This window comes from Dendrobates tinctorius, unplaced genomic scaffold, assembly GCF_039654945.1.
Source record: "Dendrobates tinctorius isolate UK_male_01 unplaced genomic scaffold, ASM3965494v1 ptg000094l, whole genome shotgun sequence".
NCBI classification, from domain to species: domain Eukaryota; kingdom Metazoa; phylum Chordata; class Amphibia; order Anura; family Dendrobatidae; genus Dendrobates; species Dendrobates tinctorius.
Window position 1 is genome coordinate 1,816,331 of NW_027361762.1, and position 24,234 is coordinate 1,840,564.

General features: G+C 45.4%; 1 protein-coding gene across 1 annotated transcript in view; it reads left to right on the plus strand.

The window, feature by feature from the left end:
• CCDC134 (coiled-coil domain containing 134) overlaps positions 1–24,234 on the plus strand; it is a 126,356-nt gene that overhangs the window by 89,030 nt on the left and 13,092 nt on the right. Inside the window, exon 3 of the mRNA XM_073586640.1 lies at positions 7,009–7,130. Within this exon, the coding sequence (XP_073442741.1) occupies positions 7,009–7,130 (122 nt within the window). The remainder of the gene's footprint in view (positions 1–7,008; positions 7,131–24,234) is intronic.

A 24,234-nucleotide genomic window follows, 5' to 3' on the forward strand; every position in this document is an offset into this window, starting at 1 on the left:
AGTAGGAGGTGAAATTCTGCTGGAGGGACACGGCAGCTCGCTGTGTCACTGCTACATCACAACGCAATGCAAGTGAATGAGGCAGCAATGCGCCACCTGCAGTACTGCAACCACGACAAGTTAGTCTAAAAAATCCAACGCTATCCCATATTAATTTTTTTTGCAACTTGATTTTGCTGGTCAGGGTAATTTAGGGGTTACAATGAGACCCCATTCACTTGTATTGCACTGCGATGCAGCAGTGATACATACAGTCATGGCCGAAAGTGTTGGCACCTTTGACATTGTTCCGGAAAATATGAGCAGTTTGCAAATGCATAATCCTCCAAATTCCAGTTCAGAGGTGTAAGAAGCTTGCTGATGGTTATAGGAAGCGATTGATTGCAGTTATTTATCCCAAAGGGTGTGCAACCAAATTGTAAGATGAGGGTGCCAACAATTTTGTCTAACCCATTTTTGGGGTTTTGTGAGTTTTATGTGCAATTTGCCATTTTTTCGCCTTTTTTGTGTTGTTCCAATAGACACAAAGGAAATAAACATGTATGAAATGTGTAATTGCAATAATTTTCTGGGAGAAATACTTAATTTTCTGGAACAATGAGACCCCATTCACTTGTATTGCACTGCGATGCAGCAGTGATACATACAGTCATGGCCGAAAGTGTTGGCACCTTTGACATTGTTCCGGAAAATATGAGCAGTTTGCAAATGCATAATCCTCCAAATTCCAGTTCAGAGGTGTAAGAAGTGTGCTGATGGTTATAGGAAGCGATTGATTGCAGTTATTTATCCCAAAGGGTGTGCAACCAAATTGTAAGATGAGGGTGCCAACAATTTTGTCTAACCCATTTTTGGGGTTTTGTGAGTTTTATGTGCAATTTGCCATTTTTTCGCCTTTTTTGTGTTGTTCCAATAGACACAAAGGAAATAAACATGTATGAAATGTGTAATTGCAATAATTTTCTGGGAGAAATACTTAATTTTCTGGAACAATTTGAAGGGTGCCCACACTTTTGTCCATGCAAAACACAAGCAGCGGAGACACCATCACATGTTTCTCAACGCAAGCAATGACTAGCCAGGTCATTTTGGTGTCTCCGTGACTTGTGTTTTGCATATTTTTACATATTTCCCATAAGGGATGGGGGCATTGCTCTAGAATCACTGCGTTGAGAAACATGTGATGGTGTCTCCGCAGTGTTGGATGTTGATCTCCATGAGTTCATTCATCCTCATTTTTCACAGTCTTCTACTAGGCATTGCTCCTACCAGCCAGTTTCCTACTCCACACTGATGAGGGGCAATACCCCGAAACAGCTGTCTGTGGATGGATACCATGTTTTGGCATAGGTGGTTTCCTTCATTGGAGACTGCCCTTCCCGTGGTTGTTCCTTCCCGGGGAAAGACCTGGCTAGTCATTGCTTGCGTTGAGAAACATGTGATGGTGTCTCCGCGGTTTGTGTTTTGCATATTTTTACATATTTCCCTTAAGGGATGGGGGGCATTGCTCTAGAATCACTGTGCGGAGACACCATCACGTTTCTCAACGGTGTTGGATATTGATCTGGATCTGGATGAGTTCATTCATCCTCATTTTTCACACTTTTGTCCATGACTGTAGCAATCTTTGGCCATGCGTCGTGTTGCGACTAAGGTCGCCGTGTAGCCCCAGACTTTAGTCAAAGGCCAGAAGCGTGTCCATATGACCTCCGCCTGGCCGGGATACATCATTAGGCCTCATTCTGATGTCCGTGTGGCGCATACTTATTCTATCCCTATTTTTCACGGATACAACACATACCCATTTAGTCTATGGGGCCGTTCAGATATCCATGTTTGGGGTTTTTTTGCGGGCTGTGTGTCCGTGCAAAACACACAGAGACATGTCTGTGTTTCTCCAGCAGCACGCATGAAAAGTGCCAATATAAGTCTATGGGTCCGTGAAAAACGTGAGCAGCACATACATGGTCTTGGGGTGTAATCTGTTTTCTGTCCTTGTTTAACTTGGTGAAAAAACCTCTGACACCGGTACTGTTCTTTGGTGTACACGAATAATACTGACGGTCTGCATGAAGCCCTTCATGCAAAAAAAAGAAAGTTTGGAACAGTGAAGTAGATTCATCGAGACCTAAGATAGACACAAAATGAACATATACCTGCTGTAAGTAAAAAGCAATAGTGCAAATAAATTACATAGGTCACATCGTAAGCATTGTTTTTGATCGAAAAAAGCGTCAGTCATCCCACCAGTGCCAAGGTGTACCCAGTCGGGACGGTCCTAACCTCTAGTATTAAACCTGACCATGTGTTAAAAATGACCTCAATGTGAATAAGGGCCAAGCAGGATTGGGGCCCAACTATTGGCATGCAGCCAAGGAAAGCTATATACCATATATACTCGCGTGTAAGCCCAGCTATTCAGCCCATTTTTGGGGGCTGAAAGTCCCCCTCTCGGCTTATACACGAGTCTTATGCCGGGGGTCGGCCGGGTGGGGGTGTAGGGGATCATATTCACCTCTACTAGCATGTCTCTTGCAGCCCCCCGTGCTTATTCCATCTTCTCGGCGCTGTTTCTTCCTGCTTTCAGCGGTCACGTGGTGCCGCTCATTACATATGCGCATAACTGTGCGGCTGAGAAGATGGAATAAGCACGGGGGCTGCAAGAGACATGCTAGGAGAGGTGAGTATAGCGGAGGGAGCCATATTCACCTGTCCCCCGTTCCACCGATGCTTGTCGCTCAGCTGTCTTTCTTCCTCTGGCAGTGACGTTCAGGTCAGAGGGCACCATGACATAGTTAGCAAGCGCCCTCTGCCTGAACAGTCACTGTGCAGAGCCGGCAACGCTGAGGAGCAGCAGCTGCAGCAGCAGGGACGAGGTGAGTATATAGATTTTTTTTTTTAATTGAGGCAGCGGCAGCAGCATTATAAGGGGCCACTAATAACTGTGCATCATTGTAAGGGGCCGCTCACTGTGCAGCATTATAAGGGGCCACTAATAACTGTGCATCATTGTAAGGGGCCGCTCACTGTGCAGCATTGTAAGGGGCCGCTCACTGTGCAGCATTATAAGGGGCCACTAATAACAGTGCATCATTGTAAGGGGCCACTAATAATTGTGCATCATTGTAAGGGGCCACTAATAACTGCATCATTGTAAGGGGCCGCTCACTGTGCAGCATTGTAAGGGGCCACTAATAATTGTGCATCATTGTAAGGGGCCACTAATAACTGCATCATTGTAAGGGGCCGCTCACTGTGCAGCATTGTAAGGGGCCACTAATAACTGTGCATCATTGTAAGGGGCCGCTCACTGTGCATCATTGTAAGGGGCCACTAATAACTGTGCATCATTGTAAGGGGCCACTAATAACTGTGCATCATTGTAAGGGGCCGCTCACTGTGCAGCATTATAAGGGGCCACTAATAACTGTGCATCATTGTAAGGGGCCGCTCACTGTGCAGCATTATAAGGGGCCACTAATAACTGTGCATCATTGTAAGGGACCGCTCACTGTGCAGCATTATAAGGGGCCACTAATAACTGCATCATTGTAAGGGGCCCCTCACTGTGCAGCATTATAAGGGGCCACTAATAACTGTGCATCATTGTAAGGGGCCACTCACTGTGCAGCATTATAAGGGGCCACTAATAACTGTGCATCATTGTAAGGGGCCACTCACTGTGCATCATTGTAAGGGGCCACTAATAATTGTGCATCATTGTAAGGGGCCACTAATAATTGTGCATCATTGTAAGGGGCCGCTCACTGTGCAGCATTGTAAGGGGCCACTAATAACTGTGCATCATTGTAAGGGGCCGCTCACTGTGCATCATTGTAAGGGGCCACTAATAACTGTGCATCATTGTAAGGGGCCACTAATAACTGTGCATCATTGTAAGGGGCCGCTCACTGTGCAGCATTATAAGGGGCCACTAATAACTGTGCATCATTGTAAGGGGCCGCTCACTGTGCAGCATTATAAGGGGCCACTAATAACTGCATCATTGTAAGGGGCCCCTCACTGTGCAGCATTATAAGGGGCCACTAATAACTGTGCATCATTGTAAGGGGCCACTCACTGTGCAGCATTATAAGGGGCCACTAATAACAGTGCATCATTGTAAGGGGCCACTAATAATTGTGCATCATTGTAAGGGGCCACTAATAATTGTGCATCATTGTAAGGGGCCGCTCACTGTGCAGCATTGTAAGGGGCCACTAATAACTGTGCATCATTGTAAGGGGCCGCTCACTGTGCAGCATTGTAAGGGGCCACTAATAACTGTGCATCATTGTAAGGGGCCGCTCACTGTGCATCATTGTAAGGGGCCACTAATAACTGTGCATCATTGTAAGGGGCCACTAATAACTGTGCATCATTGTAAGGGGCCGCTCACTGTGCAGCATTATAAGGGGCCACTAATAACTGTGCATAATTGTAAGGGGCCACTAATAACCGTGCATCATTGTAAGGGGCCGCTCACTGTGCAGCATTATAAGGGGCCACTAATAACTGTGCATCATTGTAAGGGGCCGCTCACTGTGCAGCATTATAAGGGGCCACTAATAACTGTGCATCATTGTAAGGGGCCGCTCACTGTGCAGCATTATAAGGGGCCACTAATAACTGTGCATCATTGTAAGGGGCCACTAATAACTGTGCATCATTGTAAGGGGCCGCTCACTGTGCAGCATTATAAGGGGCCACTAATAACTGTGCATCATTGTAAGGGGCCCCTCACTGTGCAGCATTATAAGGGGCCACTAATAACTGTGCATCATTGTAAGGGGCCACTCACTGTGCAGCATTATAAGGGGCCACTAATAACTGTGCATCATTGTAAGGGGCCGCTCACTGTGCAGCATTATAAGGGCAATAGCTTCGGCATTTTCCACCCTCGGCTTATACGCGAGTCAATAAGTTATCCCAGTTGTCTGTGACAAAATTAGGGGGGTCGGCTTGTACACGGGTCGGCTTATACACGAGTATATACGATAATCGTTATGGCCAGCTCAAAGCAATGGAGGTCGCACCCTTACCTGCACTGAGTGCAAGAACCTAAAGCATGACTGGAAGAAATGAACTGGAGTATAAGTTGGTATACATTCAACATGTAGGAGCATGTTCACACTGGCTATTCAACAGACAAAACCTAAGGCAGAAACAAAATGAACATATACCCTGCTGTAAGTAAAAGCAGTAGTGCATATAAATAACATTAGGTACTTGGTAAACACATTTTTTGCTAAAACCAAGGTTTTTGTAATTCTTTGAGCAGAGTGTAATAAACTTGTGTGGTTTACTTATTATTTTTTTTTCCAACATGGATGTCACAGCCTATGATTAACAGCTGTCACTGTTAGGCTACTTTCACATGTCCGTCGGTGGCATTCCGGCGCCATGCGGCAAAAAGATGGAGTGCCGGATCCAGCCGTGAACGGAGGGACCGGAAGTATATGCGGCGCATCTTACGGCGCCTGACACGGCTATGTTGCAAAGGGGTCACCAGGGAAGAAAAGGATCCAGGAGCCGGTGAACGGGGTATGAAAAAGAGAGAGAACATGGTATGAAAGAGAGAGAGAGAACAGGGTATGAAAGAGAGAGAGAGAACGGGGCATGAAAGAGAGAGAGAGAGAGAACGGGGTATGAAAGAGAGAGAGAGAGAACGGGGCATGAAAGAGAGAGAGAGAGAACGGGATATGAAAGAGAGAGAGAGAGACCAGGGTATGAGAGAGAGAGAACGGGTTAAAGAGAGAGAGAGATATCCGGGCATGCGCACAGGGTAAAACCGTGCATGCGGTGGCCGGATCAGGTAGAAGTCTGATCCGGCGGCCGGAATGTGCCATTGAGAAACATTGTCCCGCAGAGCCGGAAGGGCCGCATACGTCCATGTCCGGCTTTTTTCGCCGGACAAAAAAACGCTGCAGCACCCGTCCTGTCCGGCCGCCGGACAGAGAAATTCAGCCGGATCCGGTAAAAACCGGAACAAACGGAAGCACATGCGGCGCGATCCGGCGCATGTGCTTCTCAATGACAAAAAAACGCATCCGGCGGTAAAAAAAACCGGATCCGTTTTTTTACACACATGCCGGATTGTGCCTGATGGCACAAACCGGATGTGTGAAAGAGGCCTTAGGCATCCATCATAGCCTCTGTTAAAAAGAGTTTCCCGCCCTTAAGCTACAAGTTTGCAGTCACTCTATGTGACTGAAGACTTGTGGATCCTCACATCGTGCGCGTTGTACACTGTGAGGATTCTCCAGTGTCGGCGGTGGACTTGTGATTGCATGAATGTGATTTGCATACATGCGGACACATACTGACTAGACGTGCCCAGCATTACTCAATGCAAGTTGGAATGTGGCTAGAATTATGTATATCACATCACCGCTCACTCCTGACGCTAGCATCGTAGAATCCTGGCTTGTAGCTTTACAGTGGACAATGCCTTTAAGGAATTTATAGAAGGAGCTCTTCTTGTCATATACATTAAATAAAAACAAAAAATGTGATGTGAACAAGGGCTTAAAGGAAACATGTAATGTGATTCATGCTACCTAACTGCGGGCAGCATGAACCAGACTCTGGATGCAGGATTGCTCTGGTGTTTCAGTGAGAATACAGTTAAAATGATAAGCTCAAATCTTCTGATCTGACTAGTCCTGCCCTAACCCCATCCATGTTCTCCCGGCATTGGTTTAGGTGATTGACACTTCTCTCGCTATAGCAGAGACCTGTCAGTCATCCGCAGCAGCGCTAGGAGAATACAGCCGGATCTTCTAAATACTTTCTCTCTCTGAAGTTCTGGAGCACGTCTGAGGATAATATACCTGGCTACAAGCCTGCAGCCTGGTTTGTGCTGTCCGCAGTTTAGGTAGCATGAGTAATGTCTTTATCACATAAGGAGAAATACATGAAGGTTTATTCTTACAGACTGTATTGTACGATGTGACTGACTTTTCTGGAAAGATTTATTCCTGCTATTTAGGCCTTGACAGATTGTAGATAAGAAGCTTTTTGAGGTGAAGAGGAAGGATCAGATCAATGCCCTCAATAACCTAATTGAACTAAATGATGTCAACCAGCAGTACAAGATTATTGACATAATGTTGAAGGGTCTTTTCAAGGTGAGATTCTTTCCACACCATTTAATGCATGTGCCATGCTACCTCTGATTGTGTGGGCAACCAGACTGTATAAAAGTTCTCTTTTTTGTATCACATTCAACAGTATAGACTGTCATGGGTCTTCATGTGCATTTGTACTACAAGAATATTGTGAACTATCGATCTCAGAACGCTCTTTTCATGATAATCGTGCAGTGTAAACAGGCTGCCAGTCACAGAGATGTACCTAGGTTTATTGGCGCCCTTGGAAATAATTCCCCACTCCTTATACTGTCTGCATCAGTCCTCCACCCCCCCCCTCGTCCTTGTACTAGGTTTGCACAAATCCCTCTCAAACCCCTCCTCAGTGTGTCCACACCAAAACACACCCCACTCCTAATGCTGTGTTCTCACAAATCCCGAACTCTGCACCTCATACTGTATCTGCACTAATCCCCCCTCCTAATACTGTCTGCACAAATCCCCTTCATCTTTTCAGTGTCTGTGTCAAACCACACCCTGCTCCTTATAATGTGTCCACACAGATCCCCCCCATAGCTCCTCATACTGTGTCTGCACCAATCCCTCCCTCTCTCCTCATACTCAGTCTGCATTAATGCCATCCGCTCCTTCTACTGTGTCTGCGCAATCCGCTCCTCATACTCTGTCTGCACTAATCCCCCTCACTCCTCATACTGTGTCTGCGCTAATCCCCCTCACTCCTCATACTGTGTCTGCACTAATCCCCCTCACTCCTCAGACTGTGTCTGCACTAATCCCCCTCACTCCTCAGACTGTGTCTGCACTAATCCCCCTCACTCCTCAGACTGTGTCTGCACTAATCCCCCTCACTCCTCAGACTGTGTCTGCACTAATCCCCCTCACTCCTCAGACTATGTCTGCACTAATCCCCCTCACTTCTCTTACTGTGTCTGCACTAATCCCCCTCACTCCTCATACTGGGTCTGCACTAATCCCCCTCACTCCTCAGATTGTGTCTGCACTAATCCCCCTCACTCCTCATACTTTGTTCACACTAATCCCCTGACTCAGACATTCACTGCACTTCTGCTGCCCTGGAAAGTGACATCAGCAGCTTGAGAAATTATGTGGTCGCACTGCTGATGTCGTTCAGACCCAGAAGTGCTTGCGTTCTGAGATAAGTGGGTACAATTGATTGCTGGGAGTCGGAGGACAACACCTTCTCAGAGCCGGCTGTCAGCTTGATAGCCAGTACAAAGCAGCTTACTCACTCTCCGGAGGCGGCAAAATGCAGCCACCGAGATGGCACATCGGACCGCCGGGTCATTCCTGACCAATTGCCCAAAAAAGAAGCAAAACACTAATTTGCCTGTGAAATGATCTATTGTGCTGCACAGGAGATCATTGTTTTTAGCAGCACGTTGTCCTTTGTTAACAGGCCCTGCGCTTCTGGGAACAGTGGCAGCATATTCACACTGCACAGCTTATTACAGATCGTTCAGTGTGTATCTGAGGTGCGGTTAGCCTATGTAAACAGGCTGTTAAATGACCACCAGTTGGTAGATATTTACCTATAGGCCCTTTTACATTTAGCGATGCACCAGCGATCCGACCAGCGATCCGACCCGGTCAGGATCGCTGGTGCATCGCTAAATGATCGCTAGTGAGCTTTCATACAGAAAGATCTCACAGCGATGCAGCAGCGACGCAGCGGACGATACTCACCTTTCACACACAGCGATCCTGACGTCCTCCCGCCCGCCTCCACGCGTCGCTCGTCGTCACAGCAGGAAGTCTCAGCAGGAAGCCCCCGATGAGAAATGGAGCCGGACATTCTCGCGCGATCAGCGATGGACAGCGGGGGAGCCGGTCGCTGGTAAGTATCACACATAGCGATATCGCTAGCAATATCGATATAACGTTACAAAACCAGTGACGTTTTAGCGATATTGCTAGCGATATCGCTTAGTGTAAAACCCCCTTATCATTGCTCTTTTAACACTGCAAATTGGGTGGTGTGAATGCATTCCTTACAGTCATGGAGTTATTTTAGTACAAAAGATGTAAGAATACAATGCTTTTAATAGGTTTTCACAAATAGTCTAAATGTATTAAACACTGACTGAAATCCCAATTTATTAAAGGGGGTTCTCTTCGGCTCCATGGCTGGGATCTGACCTGCTAGATGAGTAGGATGCGCTGTAGTAACAGGCACAGCCAGTTGTAGGCACCAGCTGCAGTGCCTCAGTAAGCAGGACTTCAGGCTGTGCTCACACATTGCGGCCACATAGTTTTTATTCAGCAATCATGGCGAAATCGCATTGTTTTGTCAGTGTTTGCCAAAATCGCAGCAAAAAAATACAGTACTACAACAGCAGTGGCGAAAATCATGGAATCATAGCTTTGTGAACACAACTTTAATGTTCGCTAGTTTCACATTAGCGTTTTTTTGCGCAGCGCATCGTGCGCATAAAAAACGCAACGAAAAACGCATGCAAATGCAATACAAACGCGCATTTTGTAAGCGTCATGCGTTCGCTGATGCGTCAAAAAAACGCAGCGTTTCTTGCATTTTACATGCGTTTTTGCATGCGTTTGCGTTTTTTTGACGCATGCGTTTTTAGGTGTGACATTTCACAATCCTTGAAAAACAATAGAAACAGATTACACCAATGGGACACCAGTGGGCGTGTGTTATTGGAATGTTTTATATAGACCCTGTAATATGAATTCCTCAGATTTTGCTGCTGTTTCCGGTGTCAAGATGGACCTGCGTCTGGATAATTTCCGATTCAAGTTGGATCTTGACATTGCGCTGTCTCCAGGCGTATGCCTTTTCTTGCCAGCAACAAAGGGAGAGGGAGAGACAGCACAGACGGCAGCGGCATCGGTTTTGGAGGCATCCAATAATTGAACTCCGGGAAAGCCGTGGAGCGTATCACACGCTGTACAGCGAGCTCCAGGAAAACCAGGAGAAATTTGCAGAGTATACCCGGAAGTCCCAGCAAAGCTTCCTGGACTTGCTGGGTATGGTTGAAGGAATCATCCGGAGACGGGACACTCAGCTCCGGCGTGCCATTCCTCCCAAAGAAAGGCTCCTCGTCACCTTACGGTATGTAATGTTTTTATGTTTGCATGTTTTTTTTAAATTTTTTTTTTTTTGGTTGGCTAAAAAATTCTGTGTTTTTTGGTAATGAATTTTAACATTATTTTTGGGAAATTGCTTTTTTGCATAATGGTTTTTCTTCTGTCATGTACTAACCACAAGCCTTTATAAAATGTTTTTCTGCTATGTTGTATTAAAAAACATGCAAAATAGTTATGCCATGTACTTTTTATTTTCAGTGTTTTTATTAATACCCTAGACAGAGATATAATTTTTTTTCTTTTTATGTTTTGCAGGTTCCTGGCAACTGGAGAGAGTCTTTCATCCCTGCATTTCCAGTACCGGCTGGGAATCTCCACTTTATCCGGGATTGTTGCCGACACCTGCAGGGCTCTGTGGGATGTTCTGTGTCCGAAGTTTCTGCCCTTGCCCACCGCCGAAAAGTGACTTCAAATAGCGGACAAATTCTGGGCAGTCTGCAATTTCCCGAACTGCCTAGGAGCGGTGGACGGGAAGCACATCCGCATCACAAAACCGGCAAGAAGTGGCTCTGAGTACTACAACTACAAGAAGTACTTTTCGACAGTACTCATGGCCATTGCGGATGCAGACTGCCGGTTTGTGGCGGTAGACATAGGGGCATTCGGACGGGGCAACGATTCCCAGACTTTTAAAAACTCTGATATGGGCCGGAGGTTGTACGGCAACCAGTTCAATTTTCCACTGGCACGGCCTCTTCCCCAAACCCAAGCTCCACTTTCCATTTGTAGTGGTTGGGGATGAGGCATTTCAGATGTGCCAAAACCTGCTCAAGCCGTACTCCAGCCGTGACTTGGACCACTCCAAGAAAGTATTCAACTACAGGCTTACGAGGGCACGCAGGACTGTAGAGTGTGCCTTTGGCATTCTAGTGTCCAGATGGTGAATTCTCAGCACCGCCATCAATCTCAAACTTGAAACAGTGGATGAGGTGGTGAAGGCGTGCGTGGTTCTGCACAATTTTGTTATGGCAAAGGAGCGGCCGAACGTTGACATGGATGAACCTGCTGCCAACCCTTTGCCAGATTTTAATCAGCATCCTCTTCCGTCATCAGTCGAAGTTTCCCAAATGAGGGACCAATTTGCGGACTTCTTCTTATCCGATGTGGGTCGTGTAGCATGGCAGGATCAAATGGTGTAATAGCTTTGTTGTTTGTCAATAATAAAATACCGTTTTTTTTTTTCTTTCCTGTACCCAGTGTACTGTGTCTTAATACACTCCACTACTCGCCTGCCCAGGTGTCCAGTGAAATCAGGATGCTGTGCTTCCTGACTTTACTAGGACTCCTGACCAGGTGACCCTACATATAAAAGTTGTATGACCTTCCTCATTTCTCCAGTCCGTGTTCATAAGGCATATTGGCGAGAAGGTGTAGATAATACAACTAATATTTATATCACCTGGCCTAAGTATATTGATTTTGGGATGCAGTAACAACCATCACTCTGTCTGATAACTGACCATGTGATTAAAACTATTAGTTTTAGTATCTCCACTGTCGAACGCAGACTGGAGAGATGATAAAGGTTTATACAACTTTTACAATCCCCTGGCCTGGTGTCATGATGAATTGATGATGCCCCCAAAAAACACATCCTAACTTCAGAAATTTTGGACACCTGGCCAGGTGAATACACATAGGAGTTAACCTCCAGCATCTCTACAGTCTGTGTGCAATAGATAATGAAGACTGAAGCGACGCTGCAGATTACAACTCATAGGTATACTCACCTGGCCAGGTGTGCTAAATAGTTATGACACCAGGCCAGGGTATTTGTAGATTTGGCCTGTAATTTCTCCATAATCTATTCAGTCTATTTGCCACAGACTGTATAGATGATGTGGTTCATAACAAGGTATCTAGGATCCCCTGGCCTTGTGTCACAAAGAGTGAAATGGGGATGGGCAAAACACACCATCCTCAATTCACTCTTTACGACACTTGGAAAGGTGAGAATAGATATGCCTTGCACCCTCCACCATCAATCTGACCAATATTAGCAGACTGAAGAGCCTGGTGGATGAAAATACAAGTCATATATTTGTGTTTTTGACATCACATTTCTCCAGGACTGACACAAGAAACATGTGTCAGTACTGGAGCTATGAGGTGTCAAAAACATAAAGTGTACGGCGCAGTGTGTGCAGGCGGCGAAAGACACAATAACCAAACAATTTTTTCAAATCAAACGTTAAACTTTATTTAAATAAAAGAATTTAAGATTTAAAAAAAAAATTTACTTGGGGTCAGTTGGTGGAAACTGGGGGGTGTGGAGGGATGAGGAACGGCTTAGGGTGGAGGAAGGGGTTCTAGGGGAAGGAGGAACCAAAGAAGTGGGGGAAGGCAGCAGTGGCAAGGAAAGTTTGCAAGTGGGAGGTGAGGGAGTAGGGAGGGTTAGAGTCCTCCTCTTTTTTTTTTTTTTTATGATGGTGGCCCGTCGGCGTGCTGCTGTCCTGCCTGGAGCGCCTGGAGCCTGAGGAGTGGCTCAACCCCGGGGACCGCCTTGAGCCTGTGGACCGCCTGGAGGCCGTGGACCGGCTGGAGCTGGGGGACCGCCTGGAGCTTGTGGACCGCCTACCAGGATCCTGTAGCTGCTGTAGCATGCTGGTGGTGGTGGTGGATGTCCTGGCAGGGGCCGTAAATAGTGAATGCGGGTCCCCAGCTGATGCTGCTCAGAAGTGGTGGTGGTGGTGGCGGTCCATACCGGGGTGGTCCTCCCGGTGGTGGTGATGGTGGTGGCGGCGGTGTTGCCCCAGTCAGGGGTGGTGCTCCGGGTGGTGGTGGTGGCGCTCCAGGCAGGGGTGGCGACGACAGGCCATCCGGTGGTGGTGGTGGTGGTGGCGGCAGCAGTGGTGGGCCAGGCAGGAGCAGCGCTTGGCATGGTGTTGGCGGGGAAGTGTCCAGCTGCACTCGGACTTGGGGCGGTATATTGGTGTCCGGCGTGGCTTGGAAGTGTGGTAGCCGTGCAGTGATATGCAGCAGAAGTAGGTAATGCTGTGAATCGAGTCAGCGGTGGCACAGGTGGAAATGCCACCGCTGACTGCTGCATATATCTACTCTGCTGCATAGCCTGCATAAAAGCATTGTTGCAGGCCTGCATGACAGTCAACTGGAGTTCAGGGGTAAGGTATTCCACCGTGTCCCGAGCTATTTGTGTATAGAAATGATGCGCTGGTCTGGCGAGGTCGACTTCCAGGCGCTCAAGGCGACCCTCGATAGACTTGTAGCGTTGGTCCAAAAGGAGGAAACCACTCTCAAGTCTATCGGAGAGTGCCTTGAGGCTACTCTGAAAGACCGAGCTCAATTCAACGAACTCGGGCATGACAGGCCTGTCCGAGGTCCTCTGCCACTGCTGGCGGGAAGTGCCCGCAAAACCAGTGGCAGAGACCTGGGACAGGGGAACACCTGAGCGACCAGCTTCCTGGTCTCCAGATGACTGTGGTGCAGACCTGCAAGGTGCTTCTTCGCTGATGGATGGCTGGGACGGGTCCGGGGCAGCTTGATGAAGGACCGCTTCGGGCCCAGGTTGCAGGGTGCTGCTCCAGGTGCTGTGAAAAGAAAAGAAAGAAATTACTAGCATAAATTAACAATCGCCAACTCCTGTGGAATAGAAAAGCACAGAATAAAACACAATACAACTAGAAAATACTTACGTTCGGGAGGCAAGGACCGGTCTTAAAAAGGCCAAGGCACGATGATATCTGTATTTCATGCCGGTCCCTGCCGCAGCACCACTGCGAACCTGCTTCTCCTGACGGATATCCCTGTTGAAGCGGTCCTTCATCGAGCGCCAACGGGTTCTGACTTTGTTCACTGTGGGTAAAAACAAAAAAAAAAATAAGAGTATGCACTGGAGGCCGTGATCACCCAACTGTGTGTGATGCTAGAAACTCCATGGAGTTACTAGCATCACACACAGTTGGGTGATCCCGGCCAAGATCACTGCTGCATCACACTGCATTTAAATACTTACGAAAATCCTTGCGGACCTGGGGAGAGGCGTTGTCCCAGCCATCCACCAGCGATGCGGCCACCTCGTTCCAGAGCCGCCGGATCACCACGTTGTCCGAGTGCAGTTGGTGACGGGTGTCCCACAGCGGGACTCGCTCCTGGACTAGACGGATGAGCTCGTCATCGTCCAGGGCGAGGTCCTCCTCCCGTTGTGAGCCTAGAAAAGAAAGACAATTTTAAAATAAAAAATATAGAAAATAAACCAGCCATGAAAAAAAAAATTATTTAAGTGAAAATATAAGCAAAAAAAGCATGAATAAAAAACACAAAAAAAAAATCAGCATGAAAAGATATTCTATAAGTGGATGATAGATTTGTCAGATTGAGAATGGTCCCTGTAACAGGCCACGTGATGTGTAGAGGTGGCCGCACAAAGGCTGTAATGTCCAGAACTCCCATACATGAGATTCCACCACTAGGACTATCTGACATTTGTGGCATGTCCTGTATTTCCCCTCCCTAACAGGCTATTTTTTGTTTTTGTGCTTTCTTTCCATTCTTTGCAGAGCCATAACTTTTATATTTTTCTTGCGGAATAGACATATGAGGGCTTGTTTTTAGTGACATGTCGTAGTTTGTGTTGACACCAGTCATTTTAGCACTGAGAATGTACTAAAAAATGGGGATTTCCAGTGCGGGGAAGTGGTGAAAAATATGAAATTCTCACCCTGTTCTTGGGGTTTGGTTGTTACATCTTCATTTTTTAGTAAAATTGGCCAATCAACATGATTCTAGTAATATGTCCTCAGTGTTTTTGACAGTTGCTGCTATATTATGCGTATATGTAATATATATCTTCAGTACACAGGGTAGTCTCATTTCAGATCACTTTAGCCTCAAGGCTCACTGGTGTGTGTGTAAAAAAATAAAATAATCCTGACCTCTACTTGTCCTCTTTGGCTCCAGTGCTGAGTGTCCACAACTACTTTAGTCTTTGTTGAATGGCAGCAGTGGTAATATTGCATTGACACACTGCCTTCAGCCAATCACTGAGCTCACTGGCTCGTGCAGTTTCACTACTAAGGCCGGTTTCTCACATCTCTGTCCCACAGACCTGACACATGGACAGGCCGGGGGTCTCCTCACCCCCAACTCCACAGCCTCATATATGGCTAAGATGCAGGTGCTAATGTCAGAGAACCCTTGGCTGGTCCTGTACTCAGGACAGTTCTTCCAAAAATTCTTAGATCACAGTCTAAGAGAGACTAAAGGGAATCTGTCATGTCCAGAAATATTATTTACTTGCACATTGTAGGTTAGTCTACAGTAAATATTGTCACCATCCTTCCTGTTTGCCTTATTGGAGCAGTGGCTACAGGGAGAAAAGGAACTTATGTCCTCCCTGCATTTGCTCCTGTCCAGTGATAGGAGCGGTTACACTCACCCTTCTCTATACAGTGAGCGTGGATGTAACTCTGATTGACATCCTGCTGTGCAGCGTATGTGTATAGGGTAGACTGTCAATCAGGATGCTGGGAAATGATAATAGCCACTTTCCTTTTATAGTGAGCAGTATCCGCTACCTGCATCACCTGATGACAGGAAGGGAGCAGATTCTAAAGGAATTTAACTGTATTTTCTCCCTGTAGCCGCTGCTCCAGTATTGAAACAGGTGGCAGGATTTTAATGCTATTTATCTGCAAAATGACCCTTTATCTGCAAAATGACCCTATATCTGCAGGTGAATAGTGATTCTAGACATGATGGGTTTCCTTTCATTTGTAAAAACTGAACCTTTTAAAGGGATTGTCCAGCACAATGCAAATTTTTGGCAAGCGATGAATTCATCTTCTGAATCCGAATAGTGTGAGATATCCTTGTGAGGGGTCGTCAAGTGATGATGAGTATACGATTTTCATATGTGCGGTCTGAGCGAATTATAATCTATATAAACCTACCAGCAAGTGTCTTAGATTTATGGCACTTCACAAATATAAACTAATCCAAACCGAGCAAGGAAGCATAGGCCAAAGAAGTAACATTAAATCATTTTTATTAACAAATAATCTAAAATAGAGCAATAAAAAAAAAAAAATTCCAGGAAGAAGGTGCATTCAAAACGCGCGTTAGGGATCTGCACTGTCTGACTAGGTCGCATGCCCTCTTTTACCTATGCACACATGTCACTTTAAAAGCTTGGCTTGAAAAAGAACATATTGTTCGATCCGCGTTGCTGTGTCTTTCCGCTATGATGGGGCATGTCCGTTTATCCTTGTTCTTATACCTTGAGTAAATTTTTGTATATTTGGAAGCTGGAAACTTTTTTTATTATTGATTTACCCCATGGGTGGCTTCACGAAATATCCGAGCTTCCACGCACCACTACTAGCCAAGAAAGCAGGTGAGCTGGTTACCTTTATATTTTGCACATACCTTATTTAATGTATGTATTGATATGTATATTTCCATTTGCATGTCCAGCAAATATATATATTTTACAGCATAATCAGTATTAGCAAGTAGATCACAAGAAAAATTGAATGGCACTCACTGGGTAAAATATGCAAGGCTTTATTAGGAAATCTTCAACGGGAGCTTAAAAAGACAGGAGCGACGACGATTGTTTCGCGCAAGGTGACCTGTGGAAGCGCACCTTGCGCAAAACGATTGTCGTCGCTCCTGTTTTTTTAGCTCCCGTTCTCCCCTTGAAGATTTCCTAATAAAGCCTTGCATATTTTACCCGGTGAGTTCCATTCAATTTTTCTTGTGATCTGCATCATGGATATGTTCTTTCTCATGAATGAGCACCTGCGGGTTTTGGGTTATTTGCCGGCTGCAACTCCTGCACTTTGAATTTATCCGGCGGTGTGAGCTCTGTTGGCGGTGCCGGTCAGCTGTTTCTATTTTGTTGATTTGCAAGTATTAGCAAGTAGACTTTGAATGCATTGCCTGTATATTTACCTCTACACATGTTGTCAAAATTGGTACCCCTCGTTTAGTGACAGAAAAACCTGCAATGTTCACAGAAATAACTTGAATCTGACAAAAGTAATAATAAATCAAAAATCTATGAAAATGAGCAAATGAGTCAGACATTGCTTTTCAACCATGCTTCCACAGAATTTAAATTAAAATAAAACTCATGAAATAGGCCTGGACAGAAATGATGGTACCCTTAACTTAATATTTTGTTGCACAACCTTTTGAGGCAATCACTGCAGTCAAACGATTCCTGCACCTCTCGACAGGTATTTTGGCCCCCTCCTTGACATCTGCTCCAGTTGTCTCGTGTTTGAAGGTTGCTTTTTCCAGACGTCATGTTTCAGCTCTTTCCAAAGATGCTCAACAGGATTTAGGCCAGGTCTGATAGAAGGCCACTTCAGAATAGTCCATTGTTTTCCTCTTAACCATTCTTGGGTGTTTTTAGCTGTGTGTTTTGGCTCATTATCCTGTTGCAAGACCAATTACCTGAAACTGAGACCAAGCTTTCTGACACTGGGCAGCACCTTTCTCTCTAGAATCCCTTGATAGTCTTGAGATTTCATTGTACCCTGCACAGATTCTAGACACCCTGTGCCAGATGCAGCAAAGCAGCCCCAGAACATAACAGAGCCTCCTCCATGTTTCACAGTAGGGACAGTGTTCTTTTCTTGATATGCTTCAGTTTTCCATCTGTAAACATAGAGCTGATGTTCCTTGCCAAAAAGTTCCACTTTTGTCTCATCTGTCCATTGGACATTCTCTCAGAAGCTTTGTGGTTTGTCAACATGTAGTTTGGCAAATTCCAGTCTGGCTTTTTTATGATTTTTTTTTCTAAAAATGGTGTCCTCCTTGGTAGTCTCCCATGAAGTCCACTTTGGCTCATACAAGGACGGATGGTGCGATCTGACACTGATGTTTGTTGAACTTGAAGTTCACCTTTAATCTGTTTAGAAGTTTTTCTGGGCTCTTTTGTTACCATTCGTATTATCCGTCTCTTTGATTTGTCATCAATTTTCCTCCTGCGGCCACGTCAAGGGAGGTTGGCTACAGTCCCATGGAGCATAAATTTCTGAATAATATGTGCAACTCTAGTCACAGGAACATCAAGCTGCTTGGAGATGGTCTTATAACTTTTACCTTTAACATGTTTGTCTAAATTTTCTTTCTAATCTCCTGAGAAAACTCTTTCCTTCGCTTCCTCTGGCCCATGTTGAGTGTGATACACACCATGTCGCCAAACAGCAGAGTGTGTATCTGTAGCCCTCTATACAGGCCCACTCACTGATTCCAAGATTGTAGACACCTGTGATGCTGATTAGTGGACACGCCTTGATTTAACATGTCCCTTTTGTCACATTATTTTCAGGGGTACCATCATTTCTGTCCTTGTCTATTTCATGAGTTATTTTTTTTTAATTCTGTGGAAGCATGGTTCAAAAGCAATGTCTGACTTTCATTTGTTCATTTTCATAGATTTTTTATTTATTATTACTTTTGGCAGATTCAAGTAATTTCTGTCACCATTGTGGGTTTTTCTGTCATTAAACGAGGGGTAGCTACAATTTTGACCACGCATGTATGTAGTGGACTAGAATTGCGAATTATAATGACCTGCTCTTTTACATTCCTGATGCTGGTTGCATTGAACATGGTTAAGTATTTGTGGCTGTAGTTGAACCTTGTTTAAAGGCTTTGCACTTAGGATTACTCTTATGGCAGGTTTGTGGCAGCCATGTTTTTCATATAGTCTTTGTTCGACGACACTGGTCTATTTAGGTATGGGTATGCTACCTAAGTAGGCAGTACCTTTTTTGTATTTGTATCTCCATTTTTTATTGCTTTATTTTAGATTATTTTAGATGATTTAATGTTACTTCTTTGGCCTATGGTTCCTTGCTCTGTTTGGATTAGCGAATTAGAATTTAGTTAGCACATGACCACAGATATGTAAAGCACATACTTGAGATGACATGCAGACTGCTCAGACCAGCAAGCAAAGCGGAATCCAAACAGTGTGACCAGTGGGGAAAATAAGTATTTGATATACTGCCAATTTTGTAAGGTTTCCACCTACAAAAAATGGAGAGGTCTGTAATTTTTATTGTAGGAACACTTCAACTGTTAGAGACAGAATCTAGGAATAAAAACCAGAAAATCACATTGTATGATTTTTAAATAATTAAACTGCATTTTTTCCATGAAATAAATTTTTGATCACCTACCAACCAGCAAGAATTCTGGTTCTCACATACCTGTTAGTTTTTCTTTAAGAAGCCCTCCTACTCCACACTCATTACCTGTATTAATTGCAACTGTTTGAACTTGTTACCTGTATAAAAGACAACTGTCCACACACTCACTCAATCAATCACACTGCAACCTTTCCACTATGGCCAAGACCAAAGAGCTGTCTAAGGACACCAGGGACAAAATTGTAGACCCGCCCAAGGCTGGGATGGGCTACAGGACAATAGGCAAGCAGCTTGGTGAGAAAGCAACAACTGTTGGTGCAATTATTAGAAAATGGAATAAACTCAAGATGAAGATGACTGTCATTTTTCCTCGGTCTGTGGCTTCATGTAAGATCTCACCTTGTGGGGTAAGGATAATTCTGAGAAAGGTCAGAAATCAGCCTAGAACTACACTTGAGGACCTGAAGAGAGCTGGGACCTGAAGAGAGCTGGGACCACAGTCTCAAACATTACCGTTAGTTACACAGTCTCCGTAACACACTACACAGTCATGGATTAAAATACTTCAGGTCATGCAAGGTCCTCCTTCTCACACCATCACATGTCCACACCCATTTGAAGTCTGCCAATAACCATCTGGATGATCCAGAGGAGGCATGAGAGAAGGTCATGTGGTCAGATGAGACCAAAATAGAACTTTATGGTGTCAACTCCACTTGCCGAGTGTGGAGGAAGAAGGTACACCCCAAGAACACCATCCCAACTGTGAAGCATGGTAGGGGAAACATCATACATTGGGAATGCTTTTCTGCAAATGGGACAGGACCACTGCACCTTATTGAAGTTAGGATGAATGGAGTCAGGTATCGTGAGATTTTGGCCATCAACCTCCTTCCCTCAGTAAGAGCATTGAAGATGAGTCATGGCTGGATCTTCCATCATGACAATGACCCAAAACACACAGCCAGCGAAACTAAGGGATGGTTCCATAAGAAGCATTTCAAGGTTCTGGAGTGGCCTAGTCAGTGTCCAGACTTGAACCCAATAGAAAATCTTTGGAGGGAGCGGAAACTGATTCTTGCCCAGTGACAGCCACGAAACCTGAAAGATCTGGAGAAGATCTGTATGGAGGGAGGGGGCCAAAATCCCTGCTGCAGTGTGTGCAAACTTGGTCAAGAACTACAGGAAACATCTGACCTCTGTAATTGCAAACAATAGTTTCTGTACCAAATATTAAGTTCTGTTTTTTGCCTATTGTATCAAATACTTATTTAATGCAATAAAATACTAATTGATTTAATGTGATTTTCTGGATATTTTTTTAAGATTGTGTCTCACAGTTGAAGTGTACCTACGATAAAAATTGCAGACCTCTCCATTCTTTGTATGTGAGAAAACTTGCAAAATCGGCAGTATAGCACATACTTATTTTTCCCACTGTATATGTGAATCTTTGCAGTGGGATGGACAACCCCTTTCAGTGTCCTGTGGATGATTATATACAAGTGCTTCTCACTAAATTAGAATATCATCAAAAAGTTAATTTATTTCAGTTCTTTAATACAAAAAGTGAAACTCATATACTCGATTATATAGAGTCATTACAAACAGTGATCTATTTCAAGTGTTATTTCTGTCAATGTTGTTGATTATGAATTACAGACAATGAAAACCCAAAAGTCATTATCTCAGTAAATTAGAATACTTTATAACACCAGCTTGAAAAATTATTTTAAAATCCGAAATGTTGGCCTACTGAAATGTATGTTCAGTAAATGTACTCAATACTTGGTCGGGGCTCCTTTTCCATCAATTACTGCATCAATGCGGCGTGTCATGGAGGCGATCAGCCTGTGGCACTGCTGAGGTGTTATGGAAGCCCAGGTTGCTTTGATAGCGGTCTTCAGCTCGTCTAAATTGTTGGCTCTGGTTTCTCTCATCCTCCTCTTGACAATACCCCATAGATTCTCTATAGGTTAAGGTCAGGCGAGTTTGCTGGCCAATCAAGCACAGTGATACTGTTGTTTGTAAACCAGGTATTGGTATTTTTGTCAGTGTGGACAGGTGCCAAGTCCTGCTGGAAAATGAAATTTCTATCTCCAAAAAGCTTGTTGGCAGAGGGAAGCATGAAGTGCTCTAAAATTTCCTGGTAGACGGCTGTGCTGACTTTGGTTTTGATCAAATACAGTGGACATACACCAGCAGATGACATGGCTCCCCAAACCATCACTGATTGTGGAAACTTCACACTAGATCTCAAGCAGCTTGGATTGTGGCCTCTCCACTCTTCCTCCAGACTCTGGGACCTTGATTTCCAAATGTAATGCAAAATTTACTTTCATCTGAAAACAACACCTTGGTATCAGGAGAAATCGCCAGGTGGGCACTTACCAGCGGTTTCAGCAGCCCTGACAGTGAGAGCCCGGAGCCACTGATGGCCTGTGACAGCTGTTCTTACAGCGTCTGGGAGCTGGGCAAGATGACAGCAATACAGCAGGGCTGGAGTGAACAGAACGCCTGGTGGTGAGTGTACTGACAGGACCTGCAGTCACGTGACCACAGGGGGTGGGGCTTAGCGTCCTGCTGCTGGAGATGCGTGCAGGATGCTACAGGGACCCTGGAGAAGAGGGGAAAGGGGGCTACCAGACACCAGGGAAAGGGCGGGGCACCAGAGGGAGGCGAAATCCAAGACAAGCCGAGGTCAGTAAATGAGAGAGGCAGCGCAGTACACAAGGAGCAGGCTAATCAGGAATAGTCAGGGACGTAGCAAGAGTCAGAAACCAGAGAAGTAGATACACAGTACAGAATCAAAAGGCAAACTCACAACGGGGGACAGAACTGGTTCAGAACCATACAAACACGCTATAGCACAGGCACACAGGGGTCACACACTCAGCCAAGGGTCAAAGTATAACCGACAAAGGATGGCCCCACAATGAGGCTATAAAAAGCCTCAGAGAAAACCAAAAGGAGGCCATCCGGGTTAACCCTTAACACATCCAACCCACTCACCAGCAAACCATGACTCTTGGACCACTGAGTATCAGTCCAGTTCTGGCCCATGTAAGACGCTTCTGGCGTTGTCTATTGGTCATGAGTGGCTTGACACAAGGAATGTGACACTTGTAGCCCATGTCCTGGATACGTCTGTGTATGGTAGCTCTTGAAGCAATGACTCCAGCAGCAGTCCACTCCTTGTGAACCTCCCCCACATTTTTGAATGGCCTTTTCTTAACAATCTTTTCAAGGTTGCAATTATCCCGGTTGCTTGTGCACCTTTTTCTACCACACTTTTTCCTTCCACTTAAACTTTCCATTACTATGCTTGCATGCAGCACCCTGTGAACAGCCAGCTTCTTTAGCAATGACCTTTTGTGACTTACCCTCCTTGTGGAGTGTGTCAATGACTGCCTTCTGGACATCTGTCAAGTCAGCAGTCTTCCCCATGATTGTGGAGCCTACTGAAACAGACTAAAGGGCTAAAGACTTGTGACGTTATAGCGATATTGCTAGCGATATCGCTGTGTCTGATTCTTACCTACGACCCGCTCCCCCGCTGCTTATCGCTGATCGCGCGAGAACAGGCTGGACTGTTTCTCGTTGTCAGCTTTCTGCTGAGGCTTCCTGCTGTGACGATGAGCGTGGAGCCGGGCGGGAGGACGCAGGATCGCCTAGTGTGACAGGTAAGTAGCGACCCCCGTCCCCAGCGATGTCACTGGTGAGATCTGCCTGTGTGGAAGCTCACTAGCGACCACTTAGCGATGCACCAGCGATCCTGACCGCGTCATATCGCTGGTCGGGATCGCTGGTGCATCGCTAAGTGTGACAGTACCTTAAGGGACCTTTTAAAACGCTTTGTATGTGTTGTATGTTAATTATTCTAATTTCCTGAGATAATGACTTTTGGGTTTTCATTGGCTGTAAACTATAATCATCAACATTAACAGAAATAAACACTTGAAATAGATCACTCTGTTTCTAATGACTCTATATAATATGAGTTTTACTTTTTGTATTGAAGAGCTTAAATAAATTAACTTTATGATGATATTCTAATTTAGTGAGAAGCACTTAAGTTTTGTTTGAAGAGAGTGTGGTCCTCATCACTACTAAATCACTAGTGAACTGTGAGATTTCCATCAGCTACCACTAGAGGGCACTGATTGTGTAATGTCTTTTTGTAGGGATGTGCATTTACTTTTCCCTCTAAGGGTGTGTGCACACGCTGCGGATTCTGCTACGGTTCCGCAGCGGATTTGGTGTACAGTACCATTATTCCCTATGGGAATAAAAAACCGCAGTGTAGACGGTGCGGATTTTTCTGCACGTTTTTTCTGAGGTTTTGAAACCGCAGAAAGAATTGACATGTCAATTCTTTCTGCGGATTCCGCTGCGGTTTGCCATCTCCTCCATTGAGGAGATGAAAAACCGCAGAGCAATCCGCAGGTAAAACCGCAGGTCTTTTGACCTGCAGATTTACCTGCGGATTTTACAAAATCTGTGTGGCCAAATCCGCACCCCAATCCGCAGCGTGTGCACATACCCTAAGGGTACCGTTACACTTAGCGATGCACCAGCGATCCCGACAACGATATGGATCGCTAAGTGGTCGCTAGTGAGCTGCCACACAGGCAGATCTCACCAGCGACATAGCAGGGGTCGGGGGTCGCTACTTACCTGTCAGACGAGGCGATCCTGACGTCCTCCCGCCCGCGTCCACGCGTCTCTCGTCGGCGCCACAGGAAGCCCAGCAGGAAGTGCCCGACGAGAAATGGTCCAGGACGTTCTCGCGTGATCAGCGATAATCAGCGGGGGAGCCGGTCGGAGGTAAGTATCACATATAGCGATATCGCTAGCAATATCGCTGCTGC